This window comes from Cinclus cinclus, chromosome 19, assembly GCF_963662255.1.
Source record: "Cinclus cinclus chromosome 19, bCinCin1.1, whole genome shotgun sequence".
Lineage (NCBI taxonomy): Eukaryota > Metazoa > Chordata > Aves > Passeriformes > Cinclidae > Cinclus > Cinclus cinclus.
Window position 1 is genome coordinate 4,004,193 of NC_085064.1, and position 19,490 is coordinate 4,023,682.

Genomic DNA, 19,490 nt, shown 5'->3' on the forward strand with positions numbered 1-19,490 from the left:
ATCTGGAGGCTGGCAAGCAAAAAACTCCAGGTTTAACCAGAAAAAAAACCCCAGTTATTAATTAAGAAGAGTATTTGTGGTTGTAGAAGGATGTCAGAGAATCCAACTGAGAGAAAGCAGGAGCAGGGTTAAAACTGCCCAGGCAGAACCATTTATTGCATCCAGGGTGAAGAGCAAGTGCAGATGTGTCCAGCCAGCCTCCAGGTGCAGAAAAGACCCTTTAAGCAGTATATTGTGATTTTGAGGAAGATGACAGATTTGGACCAAAGCACAGCCCATTGTTCAACACCAAAAAAAAAAAAAAAAACACAATAAAAACAAAACGGAAAATGCATTTAAATGAAACTTGTGTGAATATTTGCCAGTGCTCTAAAATCCCTCTTCCACGGCTTGTCCATGCAGCCTCCACCACAGTTCCTGCAAATAAAGATACGGATTGATAACACAGCTACTGTTCTTATCTGAGTAAGTCAGACCTGGCATCAAAACTGGTATTAAGAGATAGAATTCTTTTATTTTCTCACAGAAGTGGTGGTAACACCGTCAGATATCCAACAGCAGAACCACAGAAAGGGTGGCTGGGGAGGGACCTCAGGATGTCATTTAGTCCTCCCACATAAAGCCAGCTTGCCCAGGCCAGGGCTTGCCCAGGCCAGCAGTGCCTCAGTTCAACCAGCTTCTGAAAACATTCAAGCTTTGAGTGACCTGTCCTAGGGTGGCACTGCCCACCCCACCCATCTCCTTGTGCTGGCAGTTTATCCTCACACACATCTTTGCCCTCTTTATTCCATTCCAGAACTTCACTGTGCCTCAGTTTTGAGGGGCATTTACACTGCAAGAGTGAATTTAATGGCTAAAATATTACTTGTGCTGTACAGAGGTTTATACTGGAACACCAAGAAATCAAATTACTCTCCTAAAGGGTCCCACCACATTACAGAGGCAGGACCCTGGCACTCCAGTGCCCAAGTCACCCCCTGCAGACATGTAAACTGCATTTATGTCAACCAAATCAGACAGAAAATCCGTATGAGGAAGATTTGCTAAATATTTGGGGGTTACATGTCTTTTGTATGATGTTTATCAAGACTGAGATCCCAAAGGAGTCAGCAGACATTGCTCTTACTCGACAGATGAGGAAGCAGTTGCAAGAAGATTAAATGTGTGCTGTGAGCAGGCAGTAGGGACTAACTGGGCCTTTCTCAAGGCAGTGCTTTTATTTGGGCTCAATAGCATGATATTCAGCCCAGAAATGGGTTCTGTGATCCTTAACATTTTCATGGAATTCAATTTCAGCTTGGCTTCCTGTTGACTGCCAGAGGAACTGCTGCTTCCCATGGAACACCACTGTCTTCATGGTACTGACATCTCGGACCTGCAGGAAGAAAAACCAAACCATTTTATCTCAGCAGGCTACACGTGAAATAAGTACCTAAAAAACACTGGAGACTTGCAGATTGGTCACTCAGGGAAAAGCTGTGCTACAAAGGTTAGAAGAAATACAGTAGACATCAGAAATTCTCATTCCCATCTACATTTACACAACAGAGATCAGAGTCCCTGCTTTGTGACTGAGCTGTGCAGCTGGGTGGAAATCTCTAATGGAGATGGGTTCCAAATCATTCCACTGGGGTTCCTGTCTCCTCACCAGGATGTAGTTGAAGTGTGTCTGGTTGCCCTCAGGGCCCAGGTCAGTGTTGAGGGCACGGATGGAGATGCGCTGCCGTGGAGCCACCGTGATGAAAGTCCTGCACACAACCTCCTGCCTCTCCTCAGGCAACTGCACAGGATTCACTACTTCACCCTGGGGGCCAAACAGCTGCTGGTCACAGTCTGACAGGGCAAAGGGAGAAGAGAAAATGGCTTAGAGAAGCATCCAGCACCTCCAAGAAAGAAATAATTTAAATTAAACACAGGCAGAACAGCTTCTTTAGGGATTTTCATCCGGGAGTCTTCAAGCATCTGAAAACACCTGTGGGGGGTTTGCTTTAAAACAAAGGGGGAGTCCACAATTAATACTGATTCCAACACTCCTCAAGAAGGGGACTGTTAGCTGCTAAAAATGAAGAAAGGTTTCCACAGACTTCCATAGGCAAGCACCATTCATGGAACTCTATGGGCCTTAATCTAAAGCAAGAGCAAAGCTTTCAGTACAGTACCTTGGTAATATTTTTTGGCTGCAGTTCTGCTGCTGTACTGCAGAATGACCCCGTTTCCTGGCAGCACAACACGCTGTTTCACAATCAGTGTGTTGGTTCTGGAATTTATCAGCGACAGAGGGAGCTTCCTGCAGCCTGTCCGCCACATCATTCGCCCTGAAAACAGCAGGATCTCACCTGGAATGGATGAGCACAGGGCCTAGAAATACTTTTCTTTTAAGTAAAAGCCACGGTCTCTCTTACACAGGTCTGGAATCAAGTAATTTCTGCATCTTGTTTCTATCTTATCAAAATCTGTCATGAGAACAGGCCAGTTAACTAATCTAACTGCTGATTCCAGCTAGAGGGTACATTAATTTTATATCAGGCCAAAACAAGCAGCTTCTTTAACCCCATAAGCTCCTTCCACCTTATATCTACCAACAAAACAGGCAAGAAACCACTGCGTGAGGGGAGGACAAGCAGCATCTTCATTTTGTTCCATCTGGCAACAACTTGGCAGAACAGAAAAACTCAGTAAAATGGTTTCAGAGATTATTGCAAAGGCTGCCAGAGCTTTTCAAGGCACCAGAAAAGGTGCAGCTTGAGATGCAGCTTTGCCAAAGGGCCAGGCTGGATCCCAGAGCTCCAGGCAGTACCTGCACTGCAGTTGAGGGAGCTCTCCAGGATGGTGACCAAGATCTCCTCCCTCAGGGGACGCCCGATGGTCACCGTGCAGTCCCTGCTCTCCACGCCTGTCATGTTGATGATGCCAGTGGCATTGAGAAAGAGGTTTCCACAGACAACTGGACAGTAGAGACAGGTGAGAAACACATCCAGAAGAAACTACAGGAAAACAATTCCCTTTGTGGCACAATGAACAGGTAAAGGTCACATATTCTGGGTAAAGCACAGGAAGAGTTATAGAATCCCAGAACCACAGAACATCCTGAGTTGCAAGTGACCCACAAGGGTCATGGAGCCCAACTCCTGGTCCTGCACAGGACTACCCCAGAAATCACACCATGTGCCTGAGAGCATTGTATAAACACTCCCTGAAGTCTTGAGCTGCTGTCCCACAAGTCAGAATGAATTTTGGAAAGCACAGGGAAGCAAGTCATTGCTCCTAGCTCAGGTAACATGGACATGCTGGAACAGCAGATTTTCCCTCCCAGCCAGATGTATTCCCTCCCATGCTCCTGTCCCTGTCTGGCAGCAGCATCACCACAGCCCAGCTGCACACAGGAAGCTCCTTTTGGCCGTGTCCTCCTCACCTCCACCGGGCTTTGTCTGCTCTGGGGGCCCAGCAGACAGAGGAACATCCAGGTCCTTGTGTCTGTGCTCTGTGGCAGCTGCAGCTGTTGTCAGGTGTGTGGCTGCTGTCACTGGCTGCAGCTCTGCCCCAGGGGACAGGGTCCCCTCCTGCTCAGGACAGGGCCCTGCAGAGCAGCCACGCACCACGACGGCCTTGGGGAAGTGCCGGCAGAAAAGGGGGTTCACGGGCTTGTGGGTCAGAGAGCTGAGGCAGAAATCCTGCCTGGTCTGAATGCCATTCCCACAGGATGCTGAACACTGCAGAAGAAGAAACCCACAGGCTTTTATCCTTACATTCCAGTTGGTATTGTGGAATAAATGCATTTATAAGCTCATGCGTGAGCTGGGGGGGTTCACTGATGCTCTTCTACCACTTGCCCTGTTAGTGCTCTTGTTCCACCAGCTACAAGATGCCCCCCTTTCCAAAGGACCTTCCAAACTATATATTTAAATTGCAGAACCACGTCCTAAAAAAATCCAAAAAATATCTCCATTCCAGGAGAAAACATGCCAAAACCATTTCTAAGCTTCAGCCAAAACTTTAGCTGAGGAAGGTGGGAAGCAAACCTACGGCTGCTAAACACAGGGCAGTGGAAGGGATGGAAAACATCCCTGGAAACAGTTCAGCATTTCTGTGGGAAGCCAAGAGACAAGGCAGAAGTTGTCATTTCTCCCCTGCAGCCTCCAGGGAAGGGAAGAGCTGGGAAACTGCTGCATCTGAAGGGGAGCAGGTACCTCTGACCACTCGCTGAAGCTCCACTCGTAAGAGCATGTTCGGATGACACAGGGGACACTGGTGAGGGGCTTCTCTGCCACAGGGCACAAATGTTCCTCCTGCAAGACCTCCTGGCCATGGAGGATCTGCACACAGGTGACCAGTTGCACTGCTAAGCCCAGCCCACAGCTGGAGGAGCAGGGTCCAGCTGGGGTTACCTTCCACCTGACAGCAGAGGGAAGACAAAAAGTGAGTTAGTGATGAATCCCCACCCTGTCTCTCACTGCAGAAAAGGCACCGCAGCTCCCTCACCCTTCTTCATCCTCTGCCTCACATGGCCTATGGTACTTGGAGTATAGCCTGGAGCAGGTTTGGAGTTGGATACAGCTGGCTTCCCATTTTGCCAGGACCCCACAGATTTCAAATCCACTCTGTGTCCATCACCGCCCTCCCCAAGGTGACACACGCAGGCTTAACTGCAGAAACAATCTTATCTCCCTCAAAACACAAACACCACTGAACTCTCAGATCAGGATCAGACCCAGAGGCCCTGGGAGAGGCGTCCTGTAAGAAAAGTTCCAGTAGCTTTCCAGTCCCACAGCAAATAGGGCAGGGCAAGCTCACCACAAATCCTAAGCAAAGTGCAATGCATTTCCTTCAGTTTTCAGAGCAGCTGTTCCAGATTCTGAGAGTATTTAATTCTTGCTACTTTCCTTGATACTCTGTGGAAACTGTACAGCTGGCAAATATGCCACCATCTTTTGCAGCTATGGATTTGTTCCTGCTTCCCCAGAGTAATAAGGGATCAAGAGGTTTTCAGTTTTTATCAGGACTCAGACTCCGAGGACTACACTTCTTTCTGTCTGAGATGTACCAGCCCAGGAAAGTCTCTGAGTTTGCTGAGTATGGAGTAATGTTACAGTTTTTGCAACTGGTTGTGCTTCCAAAGAAGGGGAGAGTAGCCTGACCCTTCTTTTACCATGTCCCTGCAGTCTGAGAGAGAAAGGAAAGACCCCTCACTGTCTCCTGGCAAGTGCTTTACCTTGGTGGGCAGGGGTTGAGATCACAGACTTCCACCCTGCTCTCTGGCTTTGGCACTGGCTGACAGTTTTCCTCCAGGGTTTCTTCTTTGGTGTCAAAAGCCACACAGACATAGTGCAGCTGAGTCTTACCTAGGAAGGGAAGCAATCTGACTGCATGGTTTGGATGCAAGGGTTGAAAATAGGTCAGAAGCATCACATCTGTGTGTACAAAACAAGCAAACTCTGCCCAAGCCATGTCACTCTTACTGCACTCATCCCCCCAGCTCTGAAGCACAGCACCAGCCAGACCACCCTCTAAATTATTCTGTCTGCGCCTGTTCCAAAAAAATTGTGATCACAGCTACCCTTAAAACTGTAGAGGGAGAAAGGCCAGGTGGGCCCTGAGGATCTCAGGCACTGAACTCACACCTACAGCCAAGCAACACTTCCCTGCAGCACAGAAAGGCCTCACCTCGACCACAGGAGACAGAACACTCCCCAGCTACAGGGCTCCAGACATACACAGTCTGATTTTCCAGCTGGACATGCCCAAGTGACTCCAGAGGCTGAAGTGAGTGTGCATCTTCCTCCTCAGAACAGAGAAAAAACAGCTGCCCTAAACAAACCACCACGATGAACTGAGGAATCCAGCAGCATAATTAAAGAGGGACGGAGCTGTCTAAAGAGACAGGATGAACTTTTAAATGGGCAGAGCAGTGGTGTAAACCACCCTCCAGGCTCCAGGAGTGAGCTGGTGGTTCTTAACTGGTGGATAAAAAAAGCAAAGTTTCCAGTGAGGTTCCTGAAAAGCCAAGCCAGCAAACTCACTTTGTCCCAGCCCAAAGGGCAGACATTGACCACACATGGCACAAGGGAGAGGGGTTTTTCTTCTGCTGGGCACAAGCTGTCATCCACCACAGTCTCCAGGCCATCATGGAACTGCACACAGGTCAGGTTCTGCTGGGCAACTCCAGTCCCACAGACAGCAGAGCATTCATCTCTCTGAGACATCTTCCACCTAAGTGGGAGGCAATTGCATCACCCCCTTTCCCATCTGGATCAGGGAGATTTAACTCAAGCCACTGGTTAAAGAAAGGGTCATGCAGAGTATTCATCTCTTCTGTTTCAAAAGCCTTGTCTGGATGTGACTGAGTGGCCAATGTAAAGATTGACAGATTTCAAGGACTAAAAGCACCTAAGCTAAGGGGCTATAGTTCAAGCACTTTTTATTGAACACTAAAATGTCTCTGAGAGCAATGTCTGGGCAGGCTTGGCCCTTGGTCCTCCTTCCCATATAATCAACACAACCAACCCTCTTTGTTGGCACAATCTTGGAAAGGATGTGAGAGATCTCTTCTTCTGGCCATATCCTCAAAGTATTTTCATTTAGCAGATTACTGTAAAACACTGAAGGACTATTTCCCATCCCTTCAGCTGACATCTCAATTATCTCACAGGACCAGGAAAGACAGAACATGAGGTCTGCTACCCTATTATAATTAGGAGGAATCTACTTCATACTTCTCTTTTTTTTTGACCTTGCACAACACAAATACAGAGCCTGGGTTAAGTGGCAGAGAAAAGCAGGAATTGAGCTGAGCTCCCAGGAGAACCAACCTGTAGAGACAAGGCTCCATGGCACAGGGCTTGTGCTCTGGGAGGGGCTGTGGCAGCTCCAGACACCTCTGATCCTCTGTTACTTCATGCCTGGTCTGATCAAAGCACACGTGAGCCACTGGCCGCACCCCTGGGACACAAAAGGGAAAGGAACTGAAGTTATAACCAGTGAACAGCTCCCTTCTGTTCATGTTATGGAAGGAAGATGCAGTGATTTTGCTTTATTCAATCACCTGGGTGAGAAAATGGGGTATGTGGGAATTCAGACTTCCTGTAAACAAAAAAACCTCTTCTTTGTGATATAACTTCCCTCAAGAGTTTTAAAGTGATTTTCCAGGGTGAGCACCCCAGCAGAGGAGAAGTTTGATTGATAACCCACTGCCAAAATGGAAAGGTTACTCTAAACTGGCCTTTTGAAAGAACAAGGATATAAATCATAATTTGGAATAAATTACTTCTAATGATCTGACTGATGAAGGACAGCAAATAAGCTCTAGGAGGGAGCTGGTTTTAAATGCCATTGTGTAGAACTGACCAGGTAATATCATCACACAGCCCTTGTGCTCAAACAGCACCAACCTCCTCAAAGGCATCATCAACAGCCAAAAACCAGAGGTTTTGGGAGAAAAAACTGGAGATTGCCAGTGCCTGCAGCAGGCAAGGAATGAAATATTCGTAAGCTACAGCTATAAAGATCTTTGACAATAGTGAATGAGCAAAGCAGATGACAAGTCCTACTCAAAGAAATACAAGCACAGCTAAAAGGATTCTCCTTTCAGTGAATGGGCTATAAGGAGAGCCAGGCATTCCTGAATCTCAAGCAGCATGGCCCTGAGCACCAAATGTCCAGAATCCATTGGCAGCCTTATCTTTGCTCTACCCTCCTCATTTTCAAACAATGATTATTGCTAAGGAGGGCCTGTGCACCACTTCCAGCTCTCAAAGTTCAATTTCAGCCCAGATTCCCAACTTTCTAAGTCCTGAGTTTCTCATTCTTTTTTCTGTTTGTGGCTGCATTAGCTGGAGGCTCTGGAGCATTTTGAGCTCTTTACTTCAGGGTTTCAGCAATCAGTTCACCTGGGGAATTTGCTGGAGAAAAGCTCTCCAGGCATAACTAGTTGTGTAGATTGACTTCCATACATATTCATTAATGCATTTTCTAAATCTTTGTCACAGAAGTCTTGAGAGGCCTGACAGTGTCATCTGAATTATCTGGTAAACAAGATGTCAGGCCATCTATCAGAGTGAACTGTTACAATCTGCATTATCATTTCTTTAAGGAAACAGAAAGGATTAGCCATGGCACAGGAATAGAATTCTAAGAAGGAAGTTTCATAATTAGCTCTGAGGCTTTAGTTAGACACCAGATACCCCTTTGGTCTCAGACTTCTGATGTTTAGCCAACTTCAAATTACAGTCTTCAGTAACTTTGAAAAATCTGAGAAAATTATTTAGTCTTAAAACCAAGAGTTCAGTTAAAACCTATTTAACAATCCTCTCCGTGATCAAACATTTCCAATATCATTTTGATGATTCAGCTCTTTTGCTGATTTGTTCATTTAATTCAAAACCTTCACCACTTTTTCCTTTGGTTCAGTTGAACACTAACAACTGCAGCAACCATTTCCAGCAATCTGCTTTGAAATTCAGTTCAGACCAAAGCAGAACTCTCCATAAAAAGTAAAGACTGAGTCCTGCTGCCTCACCTTCCCCACAGGTCACTGAACATGGGCCCTGCTGAGGAATCCACAGATAGGTCAAGTTCTCCCTGGGGACAAAGTAGCTGAAGGTGATGTCTGGGTTGGTGGCATTGCCATATTCTTTTGTGTACCTCCTGTAGACCTGGGGACGTAAAAACTGTGGTCAATGCACAAAAAAACTTGGATTTATTTCTTAGGATGGAGGAAGGAGAAGCCATCTCCCTTCTTTCCATCCAGCCCTGAGCATCACTGCAATGCCTGAGCCCCAGGCAGGTGCAGTCAGAGCACCCAGCCTGTGAATTCTGGGCACTGAGAGGTTTAACTCAGTGTGGCTTTCCCCACACAATCACCCCCAGACCTGCAGAAAGCCTGTGAGCAGTCAACCCCCAGCCATTCCCAAGGAAAGCAGTACTACCACTCTTCAGTGAAAACTCCATCTCCCCTAGCCTTGGACACAAAGTCACCTGAATCCACCACACCTGGATTCTGCAGCAAAGCCACCCAAAACAGACCACCTCTGACTGGCCCCCTTCCAACTCAGCTGCTTTAATTCACCTGTATTTCAATTTCTTCCTGTGTTGGGCCACCCACGTGGATTTCCTCCAGGCTTGGCAGGTTGTCCTGGCTGAGAAACACTCGGTATTTGATCTGGTTGTCCTCCAGAACTGATGGGTAGGTGACATTCAGTGAGATTTTTCCTTTTCCAGCCACCACATACTCTCCTTTAACTTTCACAGCTGGAGAAGGCAGAGGAGCAGTGAGGTTAAGAGACAGGATGTGGTCACCAGGATCCCTGGTGCTGGCAGCTGCTGGCTGCCCACTTGGTAGGAACCAGCTTGATCCAAGTTTGGCATCCCATGGAGCGTGGCTCCTACAGCTTCCCACTGGAGAGCATCCCAAAAGCAAAATGCAGCACCAAAAATTCCATTTCTTTGTTTGCACAAGCTCCTTTCAGCCCTGTCTGTATCCCCTCCTCTCCTTTTCATTCCACTCACCCAGGTGTGTGAAGAGAGGCCTCCTGTTGGTGACATGGACTGAGGTGGTGTTGTAGGGCAGGGACAGAAATGTCACATACTCTGGAAGGGTGGGAAGGAGAAAGATGTGGTCACTTTCCATCACTGAAACTCTGTGGGAAAGGATGGGGATTGCAGCTCAACTCCTAAATTCACCCTGACCCTGCTCCTCGCCTTGAACACGGTGATGGTGACACAGCTAACACAACTGAGCTGCATTCTGTGTCCTGTTCTCACATTTCTTTGGTTTTTAGGTTCTCTGCTAATATCCCTACGTGAGACTGCAAGAGCAAGACCAGTTCCCAAATCTAGCATCTCAGGAAGCATGGACAGCACTCTCAAGGACATGGTGGGATTGGTGGACTGTCCTGGGCAGGGTCAGGAGTTAGACCAAATGATCCTTTTGGATCCCTTCCTATCTGGGATATTTATGATCCCATAATCTGATATCACCCCCAGCTCCCAACAATTTACAGGACTTCCCAAACAGTTACATTTCTGATCCACGTCCAGAGAATTATGACAAAAAAAGGCCTTCTGCCCACCTTCCTCAGCACTGACCACCCAAAATCCATATCCATACCCTCCATAAAATAAAATCAGGCAGAAGCAAAAAGGAGAAGTCATATACAGAAGATTTGGAATGCTGGCTGCACACAAACATGTAGCACACAAACAGCACCACAATGCAGAGCCTGAGGGGGAGGACTACACACCTTGAGCCTTCCCTTCTGTGTAGGACCCACTCACTTTGGTGCAAGTGGAGTTATCACCCCCGCAGACCTTGCAGGGATCCGTGGCCTTCCTGGAGCCCATCTGGCCGTCACACCCAAATGCCTGAGCAGAGGAGAGAGTCTGTCAGCCCGGCCTGTTCTGAGAAAACAAGCCAGCAAAAGCAACATCGCCTGAGTTCCTGAAACTGCCCTTCCCATCTGGAATTTGGATTCAGGAAAACAACAAAGGAAAAGATGTGTTTGTACCTAGACCTGTCACTGGACAGCAGCATGCAAAGCCAGGGACTGGGAGGTCTTAGCTGAGAGCACAAGTCTCAGTAGCTGTGGCATTTTTTTTTTCCCATAAGAAGCAGTCCAAAAAAACCTCTCCTGTGACCTAAACCTAAAGCTCTGTGCTCTCTTCTACAAACTCTTTCTGGAGGGAGGGAGGAAGCAAGGAAAAAGCAAAAGCCCAAGAGAACACTAAACATGAAGGGCAGGTTCTAAACGAATCTTTAGCTCCCCAGACTCCAAAGCCAAACCTAGCTCACATCACTTCAGTCCCACGGAACTCAGGAGAGAGATTCTATCCCCATTCCCACGAACAAGACTAATTTACACAAAGCTGCAGGAGGATCTCAGCAGGCTTAACAGCAAAACATGTGCAACTGCTGAATTTATGCTGGAGCCACTGATCCCAGGCTTTGGAAGCAGCTATAACATGCATATTTATCACTGCTGCCAATGAAACAGCCAAAATCAGAACAGGTTGTGCCTACACCCTCTGCTGTTCATGGGGGGAAACACTTCACAAAACATGCACGAGGATAATGAGAAAAACATAAAATTGACAAAGAGTATTCTGGGAATGTAAAGAAACAACAGAAAACATCCACCCGGGTCAGCAGTGAGCAGCTCCTAAAATGCAGACAGCACAGGGGAGCTGTGTCCAAGGTCATCAGGAAAGAATGCCTTCCTCAGGTCCAATCCAGAACAAAACTCCAGAAGTTATACTTCAGTTTTCATCAACAATACTCAAAAAAATCAATTTGTTGACTTGTTTTTTTGCCCAGGTTTTGCTCCTTATCTTGACACTGACTCAATGGTTTGAGTCATGGACCTTCCCTCCAAGACAGTCAGCATTTTATGGGGCTAATTACAGCAGGCAAGCTGAGCAGCTAATGATGTCTCCTCCACCAACACATAAACCAATTGCTTCTTGGATTAGGGATGAATAGCCCTGTGTGTTTACTGCATAATTAGCAGAATGTCTTATCTAGCGGGCACTGGATGCACAGACAGAACAGTAGATTTTTGGACTCCATCCAACACACCACAAACAAAACTCTTCTGAGCAGAGCTCGCTCTGTTGTTTGGGACATTGTGTTTTCTTCCTAGCACGATTTCCCCTGACTCCTTTGGTGCAGATCACCTGCCAGGGCTCACCTGAACTCCCCAGTCACTTACTCTGCATCTCCCCAACACACAGAGATGGAGATCCCCGTGGTGCTCTGTTTCATCCTGCTCACACCTGGTTCCATCCAGGAAACTGTCCCCACGGCTCACCATGAACTCCTTGCCCACAGCCCTGCACATGTGCTTGCAGAGCAGGTCTCCTGGAGCAGACAGACACAAGGAAGGAGTTACTCTTGCAGGAAAGCACATGGCTGCACAGCAAGCAATGGGAAAAAGCCCAGGGAGTTTGTGGACTCCCATCCCTGGAAGTTTCCAAGGCCAGGCTGGATGGGGCTTGGAGCAGCCTGGGACGGTGGAAGGTGTCCCTGCCATGGTAGGATGAGATGAGTTTTAAGGTCCCTTCCAACCCAGACCATTCTGGGATTCTGTGATCTCTCAGAAAGCACCCAAGTTTCATGTGAACACTAAAACACTCAGTGAAGTACCCTTTTCATTCCAAAGTATAGACATCCATGAGCAGCCCCTGCACAAACTAAGGTTCCAGACACTCCTTACCTTTGGCAAAGCCAACAGCTGAGGTCCAGGTATAAAAGGATGGCGTTTCTACATCAAGGTACAGTGGCTTTAAATTTGTTGCTGCACATTGTTCAGCCATGAAGTCCTGCTGGGTCATCAGACAGGCCTGTATCCCAGAGAGATAATTGTGTAAGGAAAGGAAGTGACTGAGCACTGACATTTAACCCTCTAGCTAAAGGCAAAATGCAGTGGCTGGTGGTTAAAACACCCAAACAATTGCAAAAAAAAGGAAACCACTTTAAAGGGAAGCTGCAGGATATGCAGAGAATTGTGCTTGGAAGCTGATATCTTCGCAATTCATACAAAATAAATAGATAAGGAAAACAGGAACAATACAAGAAAGTCCCACTGAAGAAAACCCTCATTGTGAGTCACTATTTTCTCAGCACCTGTCTTGCTATGGGAGCATAGAGAAAACGCTTCAATATTTGTGAACAATGCTATTAAATAATTTTGCTGCCTTCTGTGGCACAAACACCTCTCCTGCAGTCAGACAGATGGAGGCTGTACACCAAGTCTGTACCAGAGCAGTCAGCTGTGGGAAGGACAGTCACAAAACACCCAGCCCTCAAAGAGTTCAACAGTAAGACAGAAGTTCAGATGATGCTGATCTGCATTACCTGTGTATTACACATCTCTGCTTGCATGCTGGCACCGTGGCACTCCTGCCCCCCAAAAGCAGGCCTGGAAATGACAGAATTTCTCAACAGAGGCAGGTTTGCCCCAAGCAAAGAGGAAGACTCAGCCTCGAGGCCCTGAGCAGAGCCAGGTCCCCACGTCTCACCTGGGGTTGTTACAGAAGCGCTGCCTCAGCACCACCCCCCCACCGCAGGTGCGGGAGCAGGGGGACAGGGGGCTCCAGGCAGACCAGTGCCCATGGACCACAGCCGTGGGGTTCAGTTCCTCCAGAGAGCTGCACTGACCCTTGGAGCACCACTAGGACCAAGAACACACAGAACTGGCAGCAGTGAACACAGCAGGGCTGCGATCTAAAAGGCTGACACAAGTCCCTGTGTTTGGCAGGCCAGTAACAGAGAATCCCAAGGTGAATGAGGCACCTTCTCACAAGAGGCTGAAGAGTCTCCTTCCTAATTAGGGTCTAACGTGAGGCCAGGGTCAAAGCAAAGAGCAGGCAAGTCATTTCAAGTAGAAGGAGAGCTCATATCAGGCCATAGAACTGCAAAGCAACTGCAGAGATAAAGACAAGGTGGAAAGACCAAGACCAGGACAGAAGAGTACCAGTTTAGGACTGGCTTTAGCTCCCTGGCCAAGGGGCAGTGAATCCCAGGTACCTTCAAAACACTGACAAAGCTTTGCTGTCTGAGCTCCACAGTCCCCACAGCCACTCCTGGTGGGAGCCTCCTTACCTTGTTGATCCCACACTCAGTTCCATCCAGGAGGGGAACCAGAAGCCGAGTACAGCTGGATTTGTCTGATGGATGTACATGGCATGAGAGAACTTTACAGATGTCCTGGTGTGACAAGAAAATCAGAGAGCTCAGAGAGTCAGACTCAACAACACAGCAGTACCAAAAGTCTAAACAGTGCATGTCCCAGGTTTTGTCAGACAACCAACAAGGCAAGTTCCTTTATTTTTCCTGCTATTGGGCAAAAGCTGTGGGCAAGTCAGATCATCACTGTAGTGATCACCAGCTGTAATGCTGGAAGATGATCAACTGAAGCAATTAAAGTTTCACCCACCTTAGTGTTTCCTCATTAACAAAACACGTCCAGATGGCAGCTATTAAACATGCTGTGCTTCCCAGACAAAGGGATTTGAGCCATGGCAGGAAAGCTGGAGGAATCCAGTGAACAAGAATTCCCCAAGGCAGGACCCTGAGTGGGTGCAGCCAGCACTGCCAGCTGTGCACAACAGCACTCAACTGTGCAAACCTTACAGATCTTTGTGGAGGAAGGAGGTGATGGAGAGAAGGGAAACATTTTGAAAGCTTTGCCAAGAAATCTGTGGCAGGATCGATCCCTTCAGAATAAAAACGCTGCCAGCCCCTTCTCCCAAATTTTGGCTCCTGAACACTTCCCTGCTGCCCTTAGCAAGACAGACAAACTTTCTACCTACAACATTGCTGTCAGCGAAGGTGCACGCTGTGGCCACACTGCCAAAGGCTATTTTACACTGCTCATCTGCTCCATAGTACAAGCCAGGCTTCCACCCCGGGATGCTGCCGTCCATGTCTGGCAGGTCATTCAAGCAGCTTGTTTGGCCTGTACTGATAGAAACATGAGGAATAACACTTTCCTAGTTGTGGGCAGTGAGGACAAGGACATGTTTGCAAACTTGTGCTGAGTTTCACTCTGGGAGTTGGCTGCTGCTTTCCCAGACAACACATGCTCGCAGTGGGCTGGGATGGATTTAGTTGCAGCAGCTGCCTGGAGTTGCTCGCAGTTCCCCGCTGCTGGAGTTCTATCCCATTCCTGTCCTGCACCCAGCCAGCAGAGTCTGCAGTGCCTGTCTGAGCCTGGATGCTCTGATGTTGTAAATAAAACGTGCAGGCTGAGCCAGTGTCTGAGAAATCCAACCCAGCCCAGGCAAGTCAGGCACCAACCAAAGCCACGTCCAGCTACGTGAAGCAAAAACTGGGTTTAACCTCAGCAACAAGTGCTAAGAAATAAACATACCCCAAGCTTTTCACTGTTCCTCATTTTTCAGTAAACTTTTTTGTTCTTTGAGTTTTTCTCTCCTAAGCTCCCATCGTAGGGAACTGAAGAACTCAACCATTCCCTTACCTGACAAGGGCCAGGAACTGCTCCCGACTGCACGGAGACCAGGTGAGATCAATGCTGTTGTGGTTTCCTGCTGAGCCCATGATGTAACCACTGCTGCTGCACAGATTCCCCTCTCCATCGTGGGCAATGCCAAGGCTGTAAAAGAAGCATCACAGAGCCCTGAGGAGAACAAATCCAGAGGCTGGATTCCCCCAGAGCCTCCCTTCTCTAAGCAAGGACTGAGCTCCCTCTGCAGCCCTTCCTTCTACTGTTGTCACAAAGGGTTTCTCTCCTCTTGCAGCTTCTAATTGTCACAGGACATGCAGGAACGCAAGAAATGCAAGGAACTCTTTCCAAAATAATCCATGATGATGACCAAAAGGTTTAAATTCCCTTTTATGTCAAGAGGTCCTTTTGTTTCTTTCCTCAAACTGGAGGATTTTTTTACCTGAATAAAACCTACTGGGCTGCTCTGGCAGTTTCCTACTGACCTGTGCCCAATCTCATGGGCTATGGTGACTCCAAGGTCAAAGCCAGTGTCCTGGGTAATGACACAGCTCCAGAAGGAGGAGCAGACTCCCCCTAACTGAGTCACTCCACGAAGCTCCTTGTTCCCATCAGGCAACTCCAGGTCAAACCTAAAGTAAGGGAGACACAGAGAGGAAAGAGCAAAGAACCCCCACAGCTGAAAAAGTCAAGTCTAGACATTCAGCTGAATTTATCTGAGCTCTCCTGGTCTGGCTTTGCCAGCTATCTAACATTTCTTTTGACACAAGTGCCCACAGCTCAAATTTTATGATGATTCCACATTTAAAAAATCCAAGACAGTAGAACTCAATAAACTGAATAAAACGACCTAATCCTATTTCCCAGTCCCTCCCAGGGCAGGGAGTTCAGCACCTGGTGATGTAGAGGACAATGTCAGCATGCTGGGGGTCAGAGTCGTTCTGGGGGTTCACCTTCTTGCTCCACTCACAGACACTGATGAGGGAGGAGGTGATGTTGGTTGTGATGTTCACCTCTGCCTGGAGGGAAGGCACACATTGGCACATTCCAAACAGCTTTGAGCTTGGACAACACTCAAACACAGCCCTCCCCTTACCTCTGGCTCTCTCAAAACCAGCATTTGCATGAGGTGAACTCTGAAATGAGCCCCTAGTGAGGCATCTCTGAGCAGCTCTGCTCCCTGAGAAGAGACAGAAAGGATTCAGTAAAGAAGGGGCCTTGGGGACTCTCATTCCCTGTTCCCAAAAACTGAGCTGCACTCATTACAAAGGTAACTACAACACTAACATATGCACTACAAATGTGAATAAATCTGCCAAGAGATGAGAAGTGGTTGGATTTGTCAGATACTCTGAAACAGAGAGAAGAATCTGCATGAAAAGTTTCATAAGGTAGGGTGAATGCTAAAGACTTTTCTGCATTAGCATTAAGAGAAAGTTTCTTAAAAATAGCAAAAAGAGACATGAAAATTCTGCAACAGAAATAAAACAGTGAAATGTAAAATACAAGACTGATTCAGTGGATTTAGCTCAATCCCACTGAAAGCAACAGGGTGAGAGAACTCTTTCCCTGAGTTGCAACATTAGTAATGAAATTAAGAGCTACATCTTCTGTGTGGTTTTTAAACCCCCTAAGATCTCCTTTCACTCACGCAGTACAAGGGAATTTGGGGAATTTCATGCCTAGGGAAGCACAGAGGAATGCCTTGCACACGAGCTCCATACCAGGGACAGGTAACCCCAAGCACCCCGAGGTCCTGCCTGGGAAACAGCCTGCAGCCCACTCTGGGCTAGGATCCCAAACACAGAGCCACTCACAATGTTCAGGTTGGCCAGGACGTATCTCTCTGTGTCCTCTTTGTGGTACAAGTAAACATCTGGCCCTGCCACCACCATCAGCTCCAGATGTTTGACAGCTGCCTCAGCCCTCTTGTGCAGGCGAGGAGGAGCCCACCCTGCTGGACAGCACAAAGGGACACCAGGAGGTTCAAATGCACCATAAAAGGTCCTACAGATCCACTCCCTCTCCCCAACGGCTGCAATAACTCAGCTGCAAGTCCACTTCTCTGGGAGCTTGCTCAGCTTTCCCACTTCTGGTGATGTCTTCCAGCAGCCTTAGCAACACACCTGTGCTACCAAAACAACAACCACCCACATGAAACACACTGCTGTTAGCAAGGTGAGAAATGTTTTCAAGTCTACTCGTGTATTTGTACACACAAATTTTTCCTCTGAGCTCATGGAAGCAATGCCCCAGGAAACAGCTTTTCCAGCAGGGCTGCCTCTCCACGGCTGTTACCTCTGGCTGGCTTTGCCTCTCTTGCAGCACTTTTGAAGATGATGTGGGGGCTGGAGAAGCCAAGATCCTTCAGCAGAGCCACATCTTTGCTCCTGACTGGCCTGATGTGAATCCTCTCCTCACCTACAGTGACAACTCCTTGCTGAAGCAGATAAAATTACACCTCTGAGTTATTCCAAAGATATTTGCTATCCATGGAGATGGCAAAGGTTTATTCAGTGGACGGTTCGCACACGTTTGGTGCACGAACCCCCAAAGGCTCTTTCAGCTCCTACTCACCAGCTGCCCTTCACAGTAAGTGACTCTGCTCCTGGCCCCAGGAGGGTGCAGGGGCTTTCCACCTGCAACGCAGTTTCCTGGGAATCTCTTCAGTAAAATAAAGGAAGAGTTCACCACCTGGCTGCTCACAAATGAGGAGGAAAGGAGGGCGTGGTCCTCTAGGAATTCAAAGGCATAGAGCTGGCCCCAGGCCTGGATGGAGCAGTGCTGGACCCGACAGGGCCTCAGCCCAAAATGTTCTTCTTTACAAAGGCAAGTTGGCTCAGCCACAACAAATTCAGGTACTGAAAGGAATGAAACAAGACCAGAACAAGTGAAGCAGTTATGAGAAATGATGATACACAAAAACCCAGTGTAAAGTCTATTTCCCCAGGAACATACCCTATAAATGATAACTGTGGCCTCTTGGGGTCATGGTGTCAACAGCCAGAGAATTTCTGTGCTTTTGTGTATTCCAAAGTGAGGATAATCTGACTGGGAACACACAACAGAAACTGGCACTGAATTTACTGGAGCTTTTGCTCTCTCAATAAGGAGAACAGTTCATCTAAAAACGCTGAGACAGTTTTGTTCCTGCAGATTTTAACAATTACTGAGTGGGAATTATCACAATGCAGACAAAGGCACTGGGAGAGCACTAGGTGAACTCACAAGGAGACAACACCCTTCCTTGAGGTATTTGAGACTTCAAAATGTATCTTTATTCTGAACTATCATCAATCCAGACTCAGAATTCAAATCTCTTTGTGTATTTATTTAAATAATAGTAATTAACAAGTATTTAAAGTCACCCTTAGTCTAAAGCTTTTTTCAGAAGATCTGTTGATCTTGTAGAAATACAGAGAACAAGGACTGCAGCAGAAATGTGCAGAGACTGAACACATCTTCAGCAGAGTTTAAAGTCTGACACATCTCTTCATCCACTCTCACACTGGAACCCAGACTGTCTTACTTGCACTGGGACTCAGAAACACCAAATGCTGGTCAGATCAGGGGTTGTTAATCAGTGTTCTCAGCACTGTCAACCACACAGGATGAGAAATCAGCTGACAGATAGATGTGTTCTAACCCGGGGAAGGACTGAGCCCTGCATACCATCAGCCACTGAGCTGCTTCCAAAGTAAGACAAAACATCTTCCGCATCCAAAGCGCCGAGGAATTTCTGCAAGAAGAAGAAGAGCTTTGCATTTTTTTCACGAAAAACAAATGGACACAACACTATCCCTTCCCTGGACCTAACCTGGAAGGAACGCCAGCGAACAGCTCAGCAAGTCCCAGTGCCAAGTCCTCGTGGCTTTACTCCGCGCTAAGCACGGGCTGCACAAGAGGAAACCGCTTTATCTTCGTGATTACGGACGGAGTTTGGCTTAGAACCGTGTCGTCTCTTCTTCTTATTCTTTTATATATATATATATATAATTTTTTTAGTTTGTTTTTTTTTTTTTTTTTTTAGTTTTTCTGAGAACCAGCGCAGCGTTCCTGGAAGGGCCGCTCTGGAGGTCAGACTCACCTCAGGGAGCCAGCACAGCCCCAGCGGGAGCACGGCGAGCGCCCGCAGCGCCAAGCTGACGGTCATGCCGGAGGAACCGCGCTCTCCGAGCCCAGCAGAAAGAGTTTTCTGCCCCAGGCATCACGTGGAGCGGAAAGGAAGAGAAAAAAAGACAAAAAAAAAAAAAAATCCAACCTTTGAGCAAACAGGCTTTGAGCAAACACGCTCTGAGCGGGGGCGCGGGGGCCGCGGCCCCACCGGCAGCTGGAGCGCGGCCGCCCTTGCGCAATGTCTGCGGCTTCTCCGGAGCGTGTGCCAGCCCAAGGCGGGCCGAGGGGCGGCTCGGGGGCTATGTGGCCCTGGGGACACACCCGTGTGTTGGAGGGGGTCAGCCCCGCGACCCCCCAGCCCCGGAAACCTGGAACTGTTCCCTCCCGGGCCCGGAACCCAAGCGCGGGCCGGAGTTCCCC

The 19,490-nt window shown here is 47.9% G+C and overlaps 1 protein-coding gene across 1 annotated transcript; it reads right to left on the reverse strand.

Annotated features, from left to right (window-relative positions):
• Positions 1-238: 238 nt before the first annotated feature.
• ADAMTS13 (ADAM metallopeptidase with thrombospondin type 1 motif 13) lies at positions 239-19,349 on the reverse strand. The gene is made up of 29 exons (XM_062505896.1): positions 19,042-19,349; positions 18,627-18,693; positions 17,532-17,815; positions 17,253-17,394; positions 16,772-16,908; positions 16,051-16,134; positions 15,849-15,973; positions 15,440-15,586; positions 14,970-15,104; positions 14,302-14,452; positions 13,592-13,696; positions 13,009-13,160; positions 12,845-12,908; positions 12,204-12,330; positions 11,700-11,848; positions 10,236-10,356; positions 9,502-9,582; positions 9,062-9,243; positions 8,513-8,648; positions 6,807-6,936; positions 6,018-6,207; positions 5,662-5,779; positions 5,210-5,339; positions 4,188-4,392; positions 3,413-3,710; positions 2,798-2,944; positions 2,160-2,336; positions 1,649-1,833; positions 239-1,375 (listed from the first exon to the last, which is right to left on the reverse strand). The coding sequence occupies exons 1-29, from the start codon at positions 19,105-19,107 to the stop codon at positions 1,217-1,219; spliced, it is 4,194 nt and encodes a 1,397-aa protein (XP_062361880.1). The 5' UTR covers positions 19,108-19,349; the 3' UTR covers positions 239-1,216.
• Positions 19,350-19,490: the final 141 nt, after the last annotated feature.

Excerpts from the sequence above, each read along its gene's own strand:
- ADAMTS13 (XM_062505896.1), bottom strand. The coding sequence starts at position 19,107 with ATGACCGTCAGCTTGGCGCTGCGGGCGCTCGCCGTGCTCCCGCTGGGG. Across the intron at positions 13,697-14,301 it reads CCTTCGCTGACAGCAATGTT|GACATCTGTAAAGTTCTCTC; the intron begins GTAGGTAGAAAG and ends TTGTCACACCAG. Across the intron at positions 6,937-8,512 it reads TTCAGTGACCTGTGGGGAAG|GGGTGCGGCCAGTGGCTCAC; the intron begins GTGAGGCAGCAG and ends TTTGTGTCCCAG.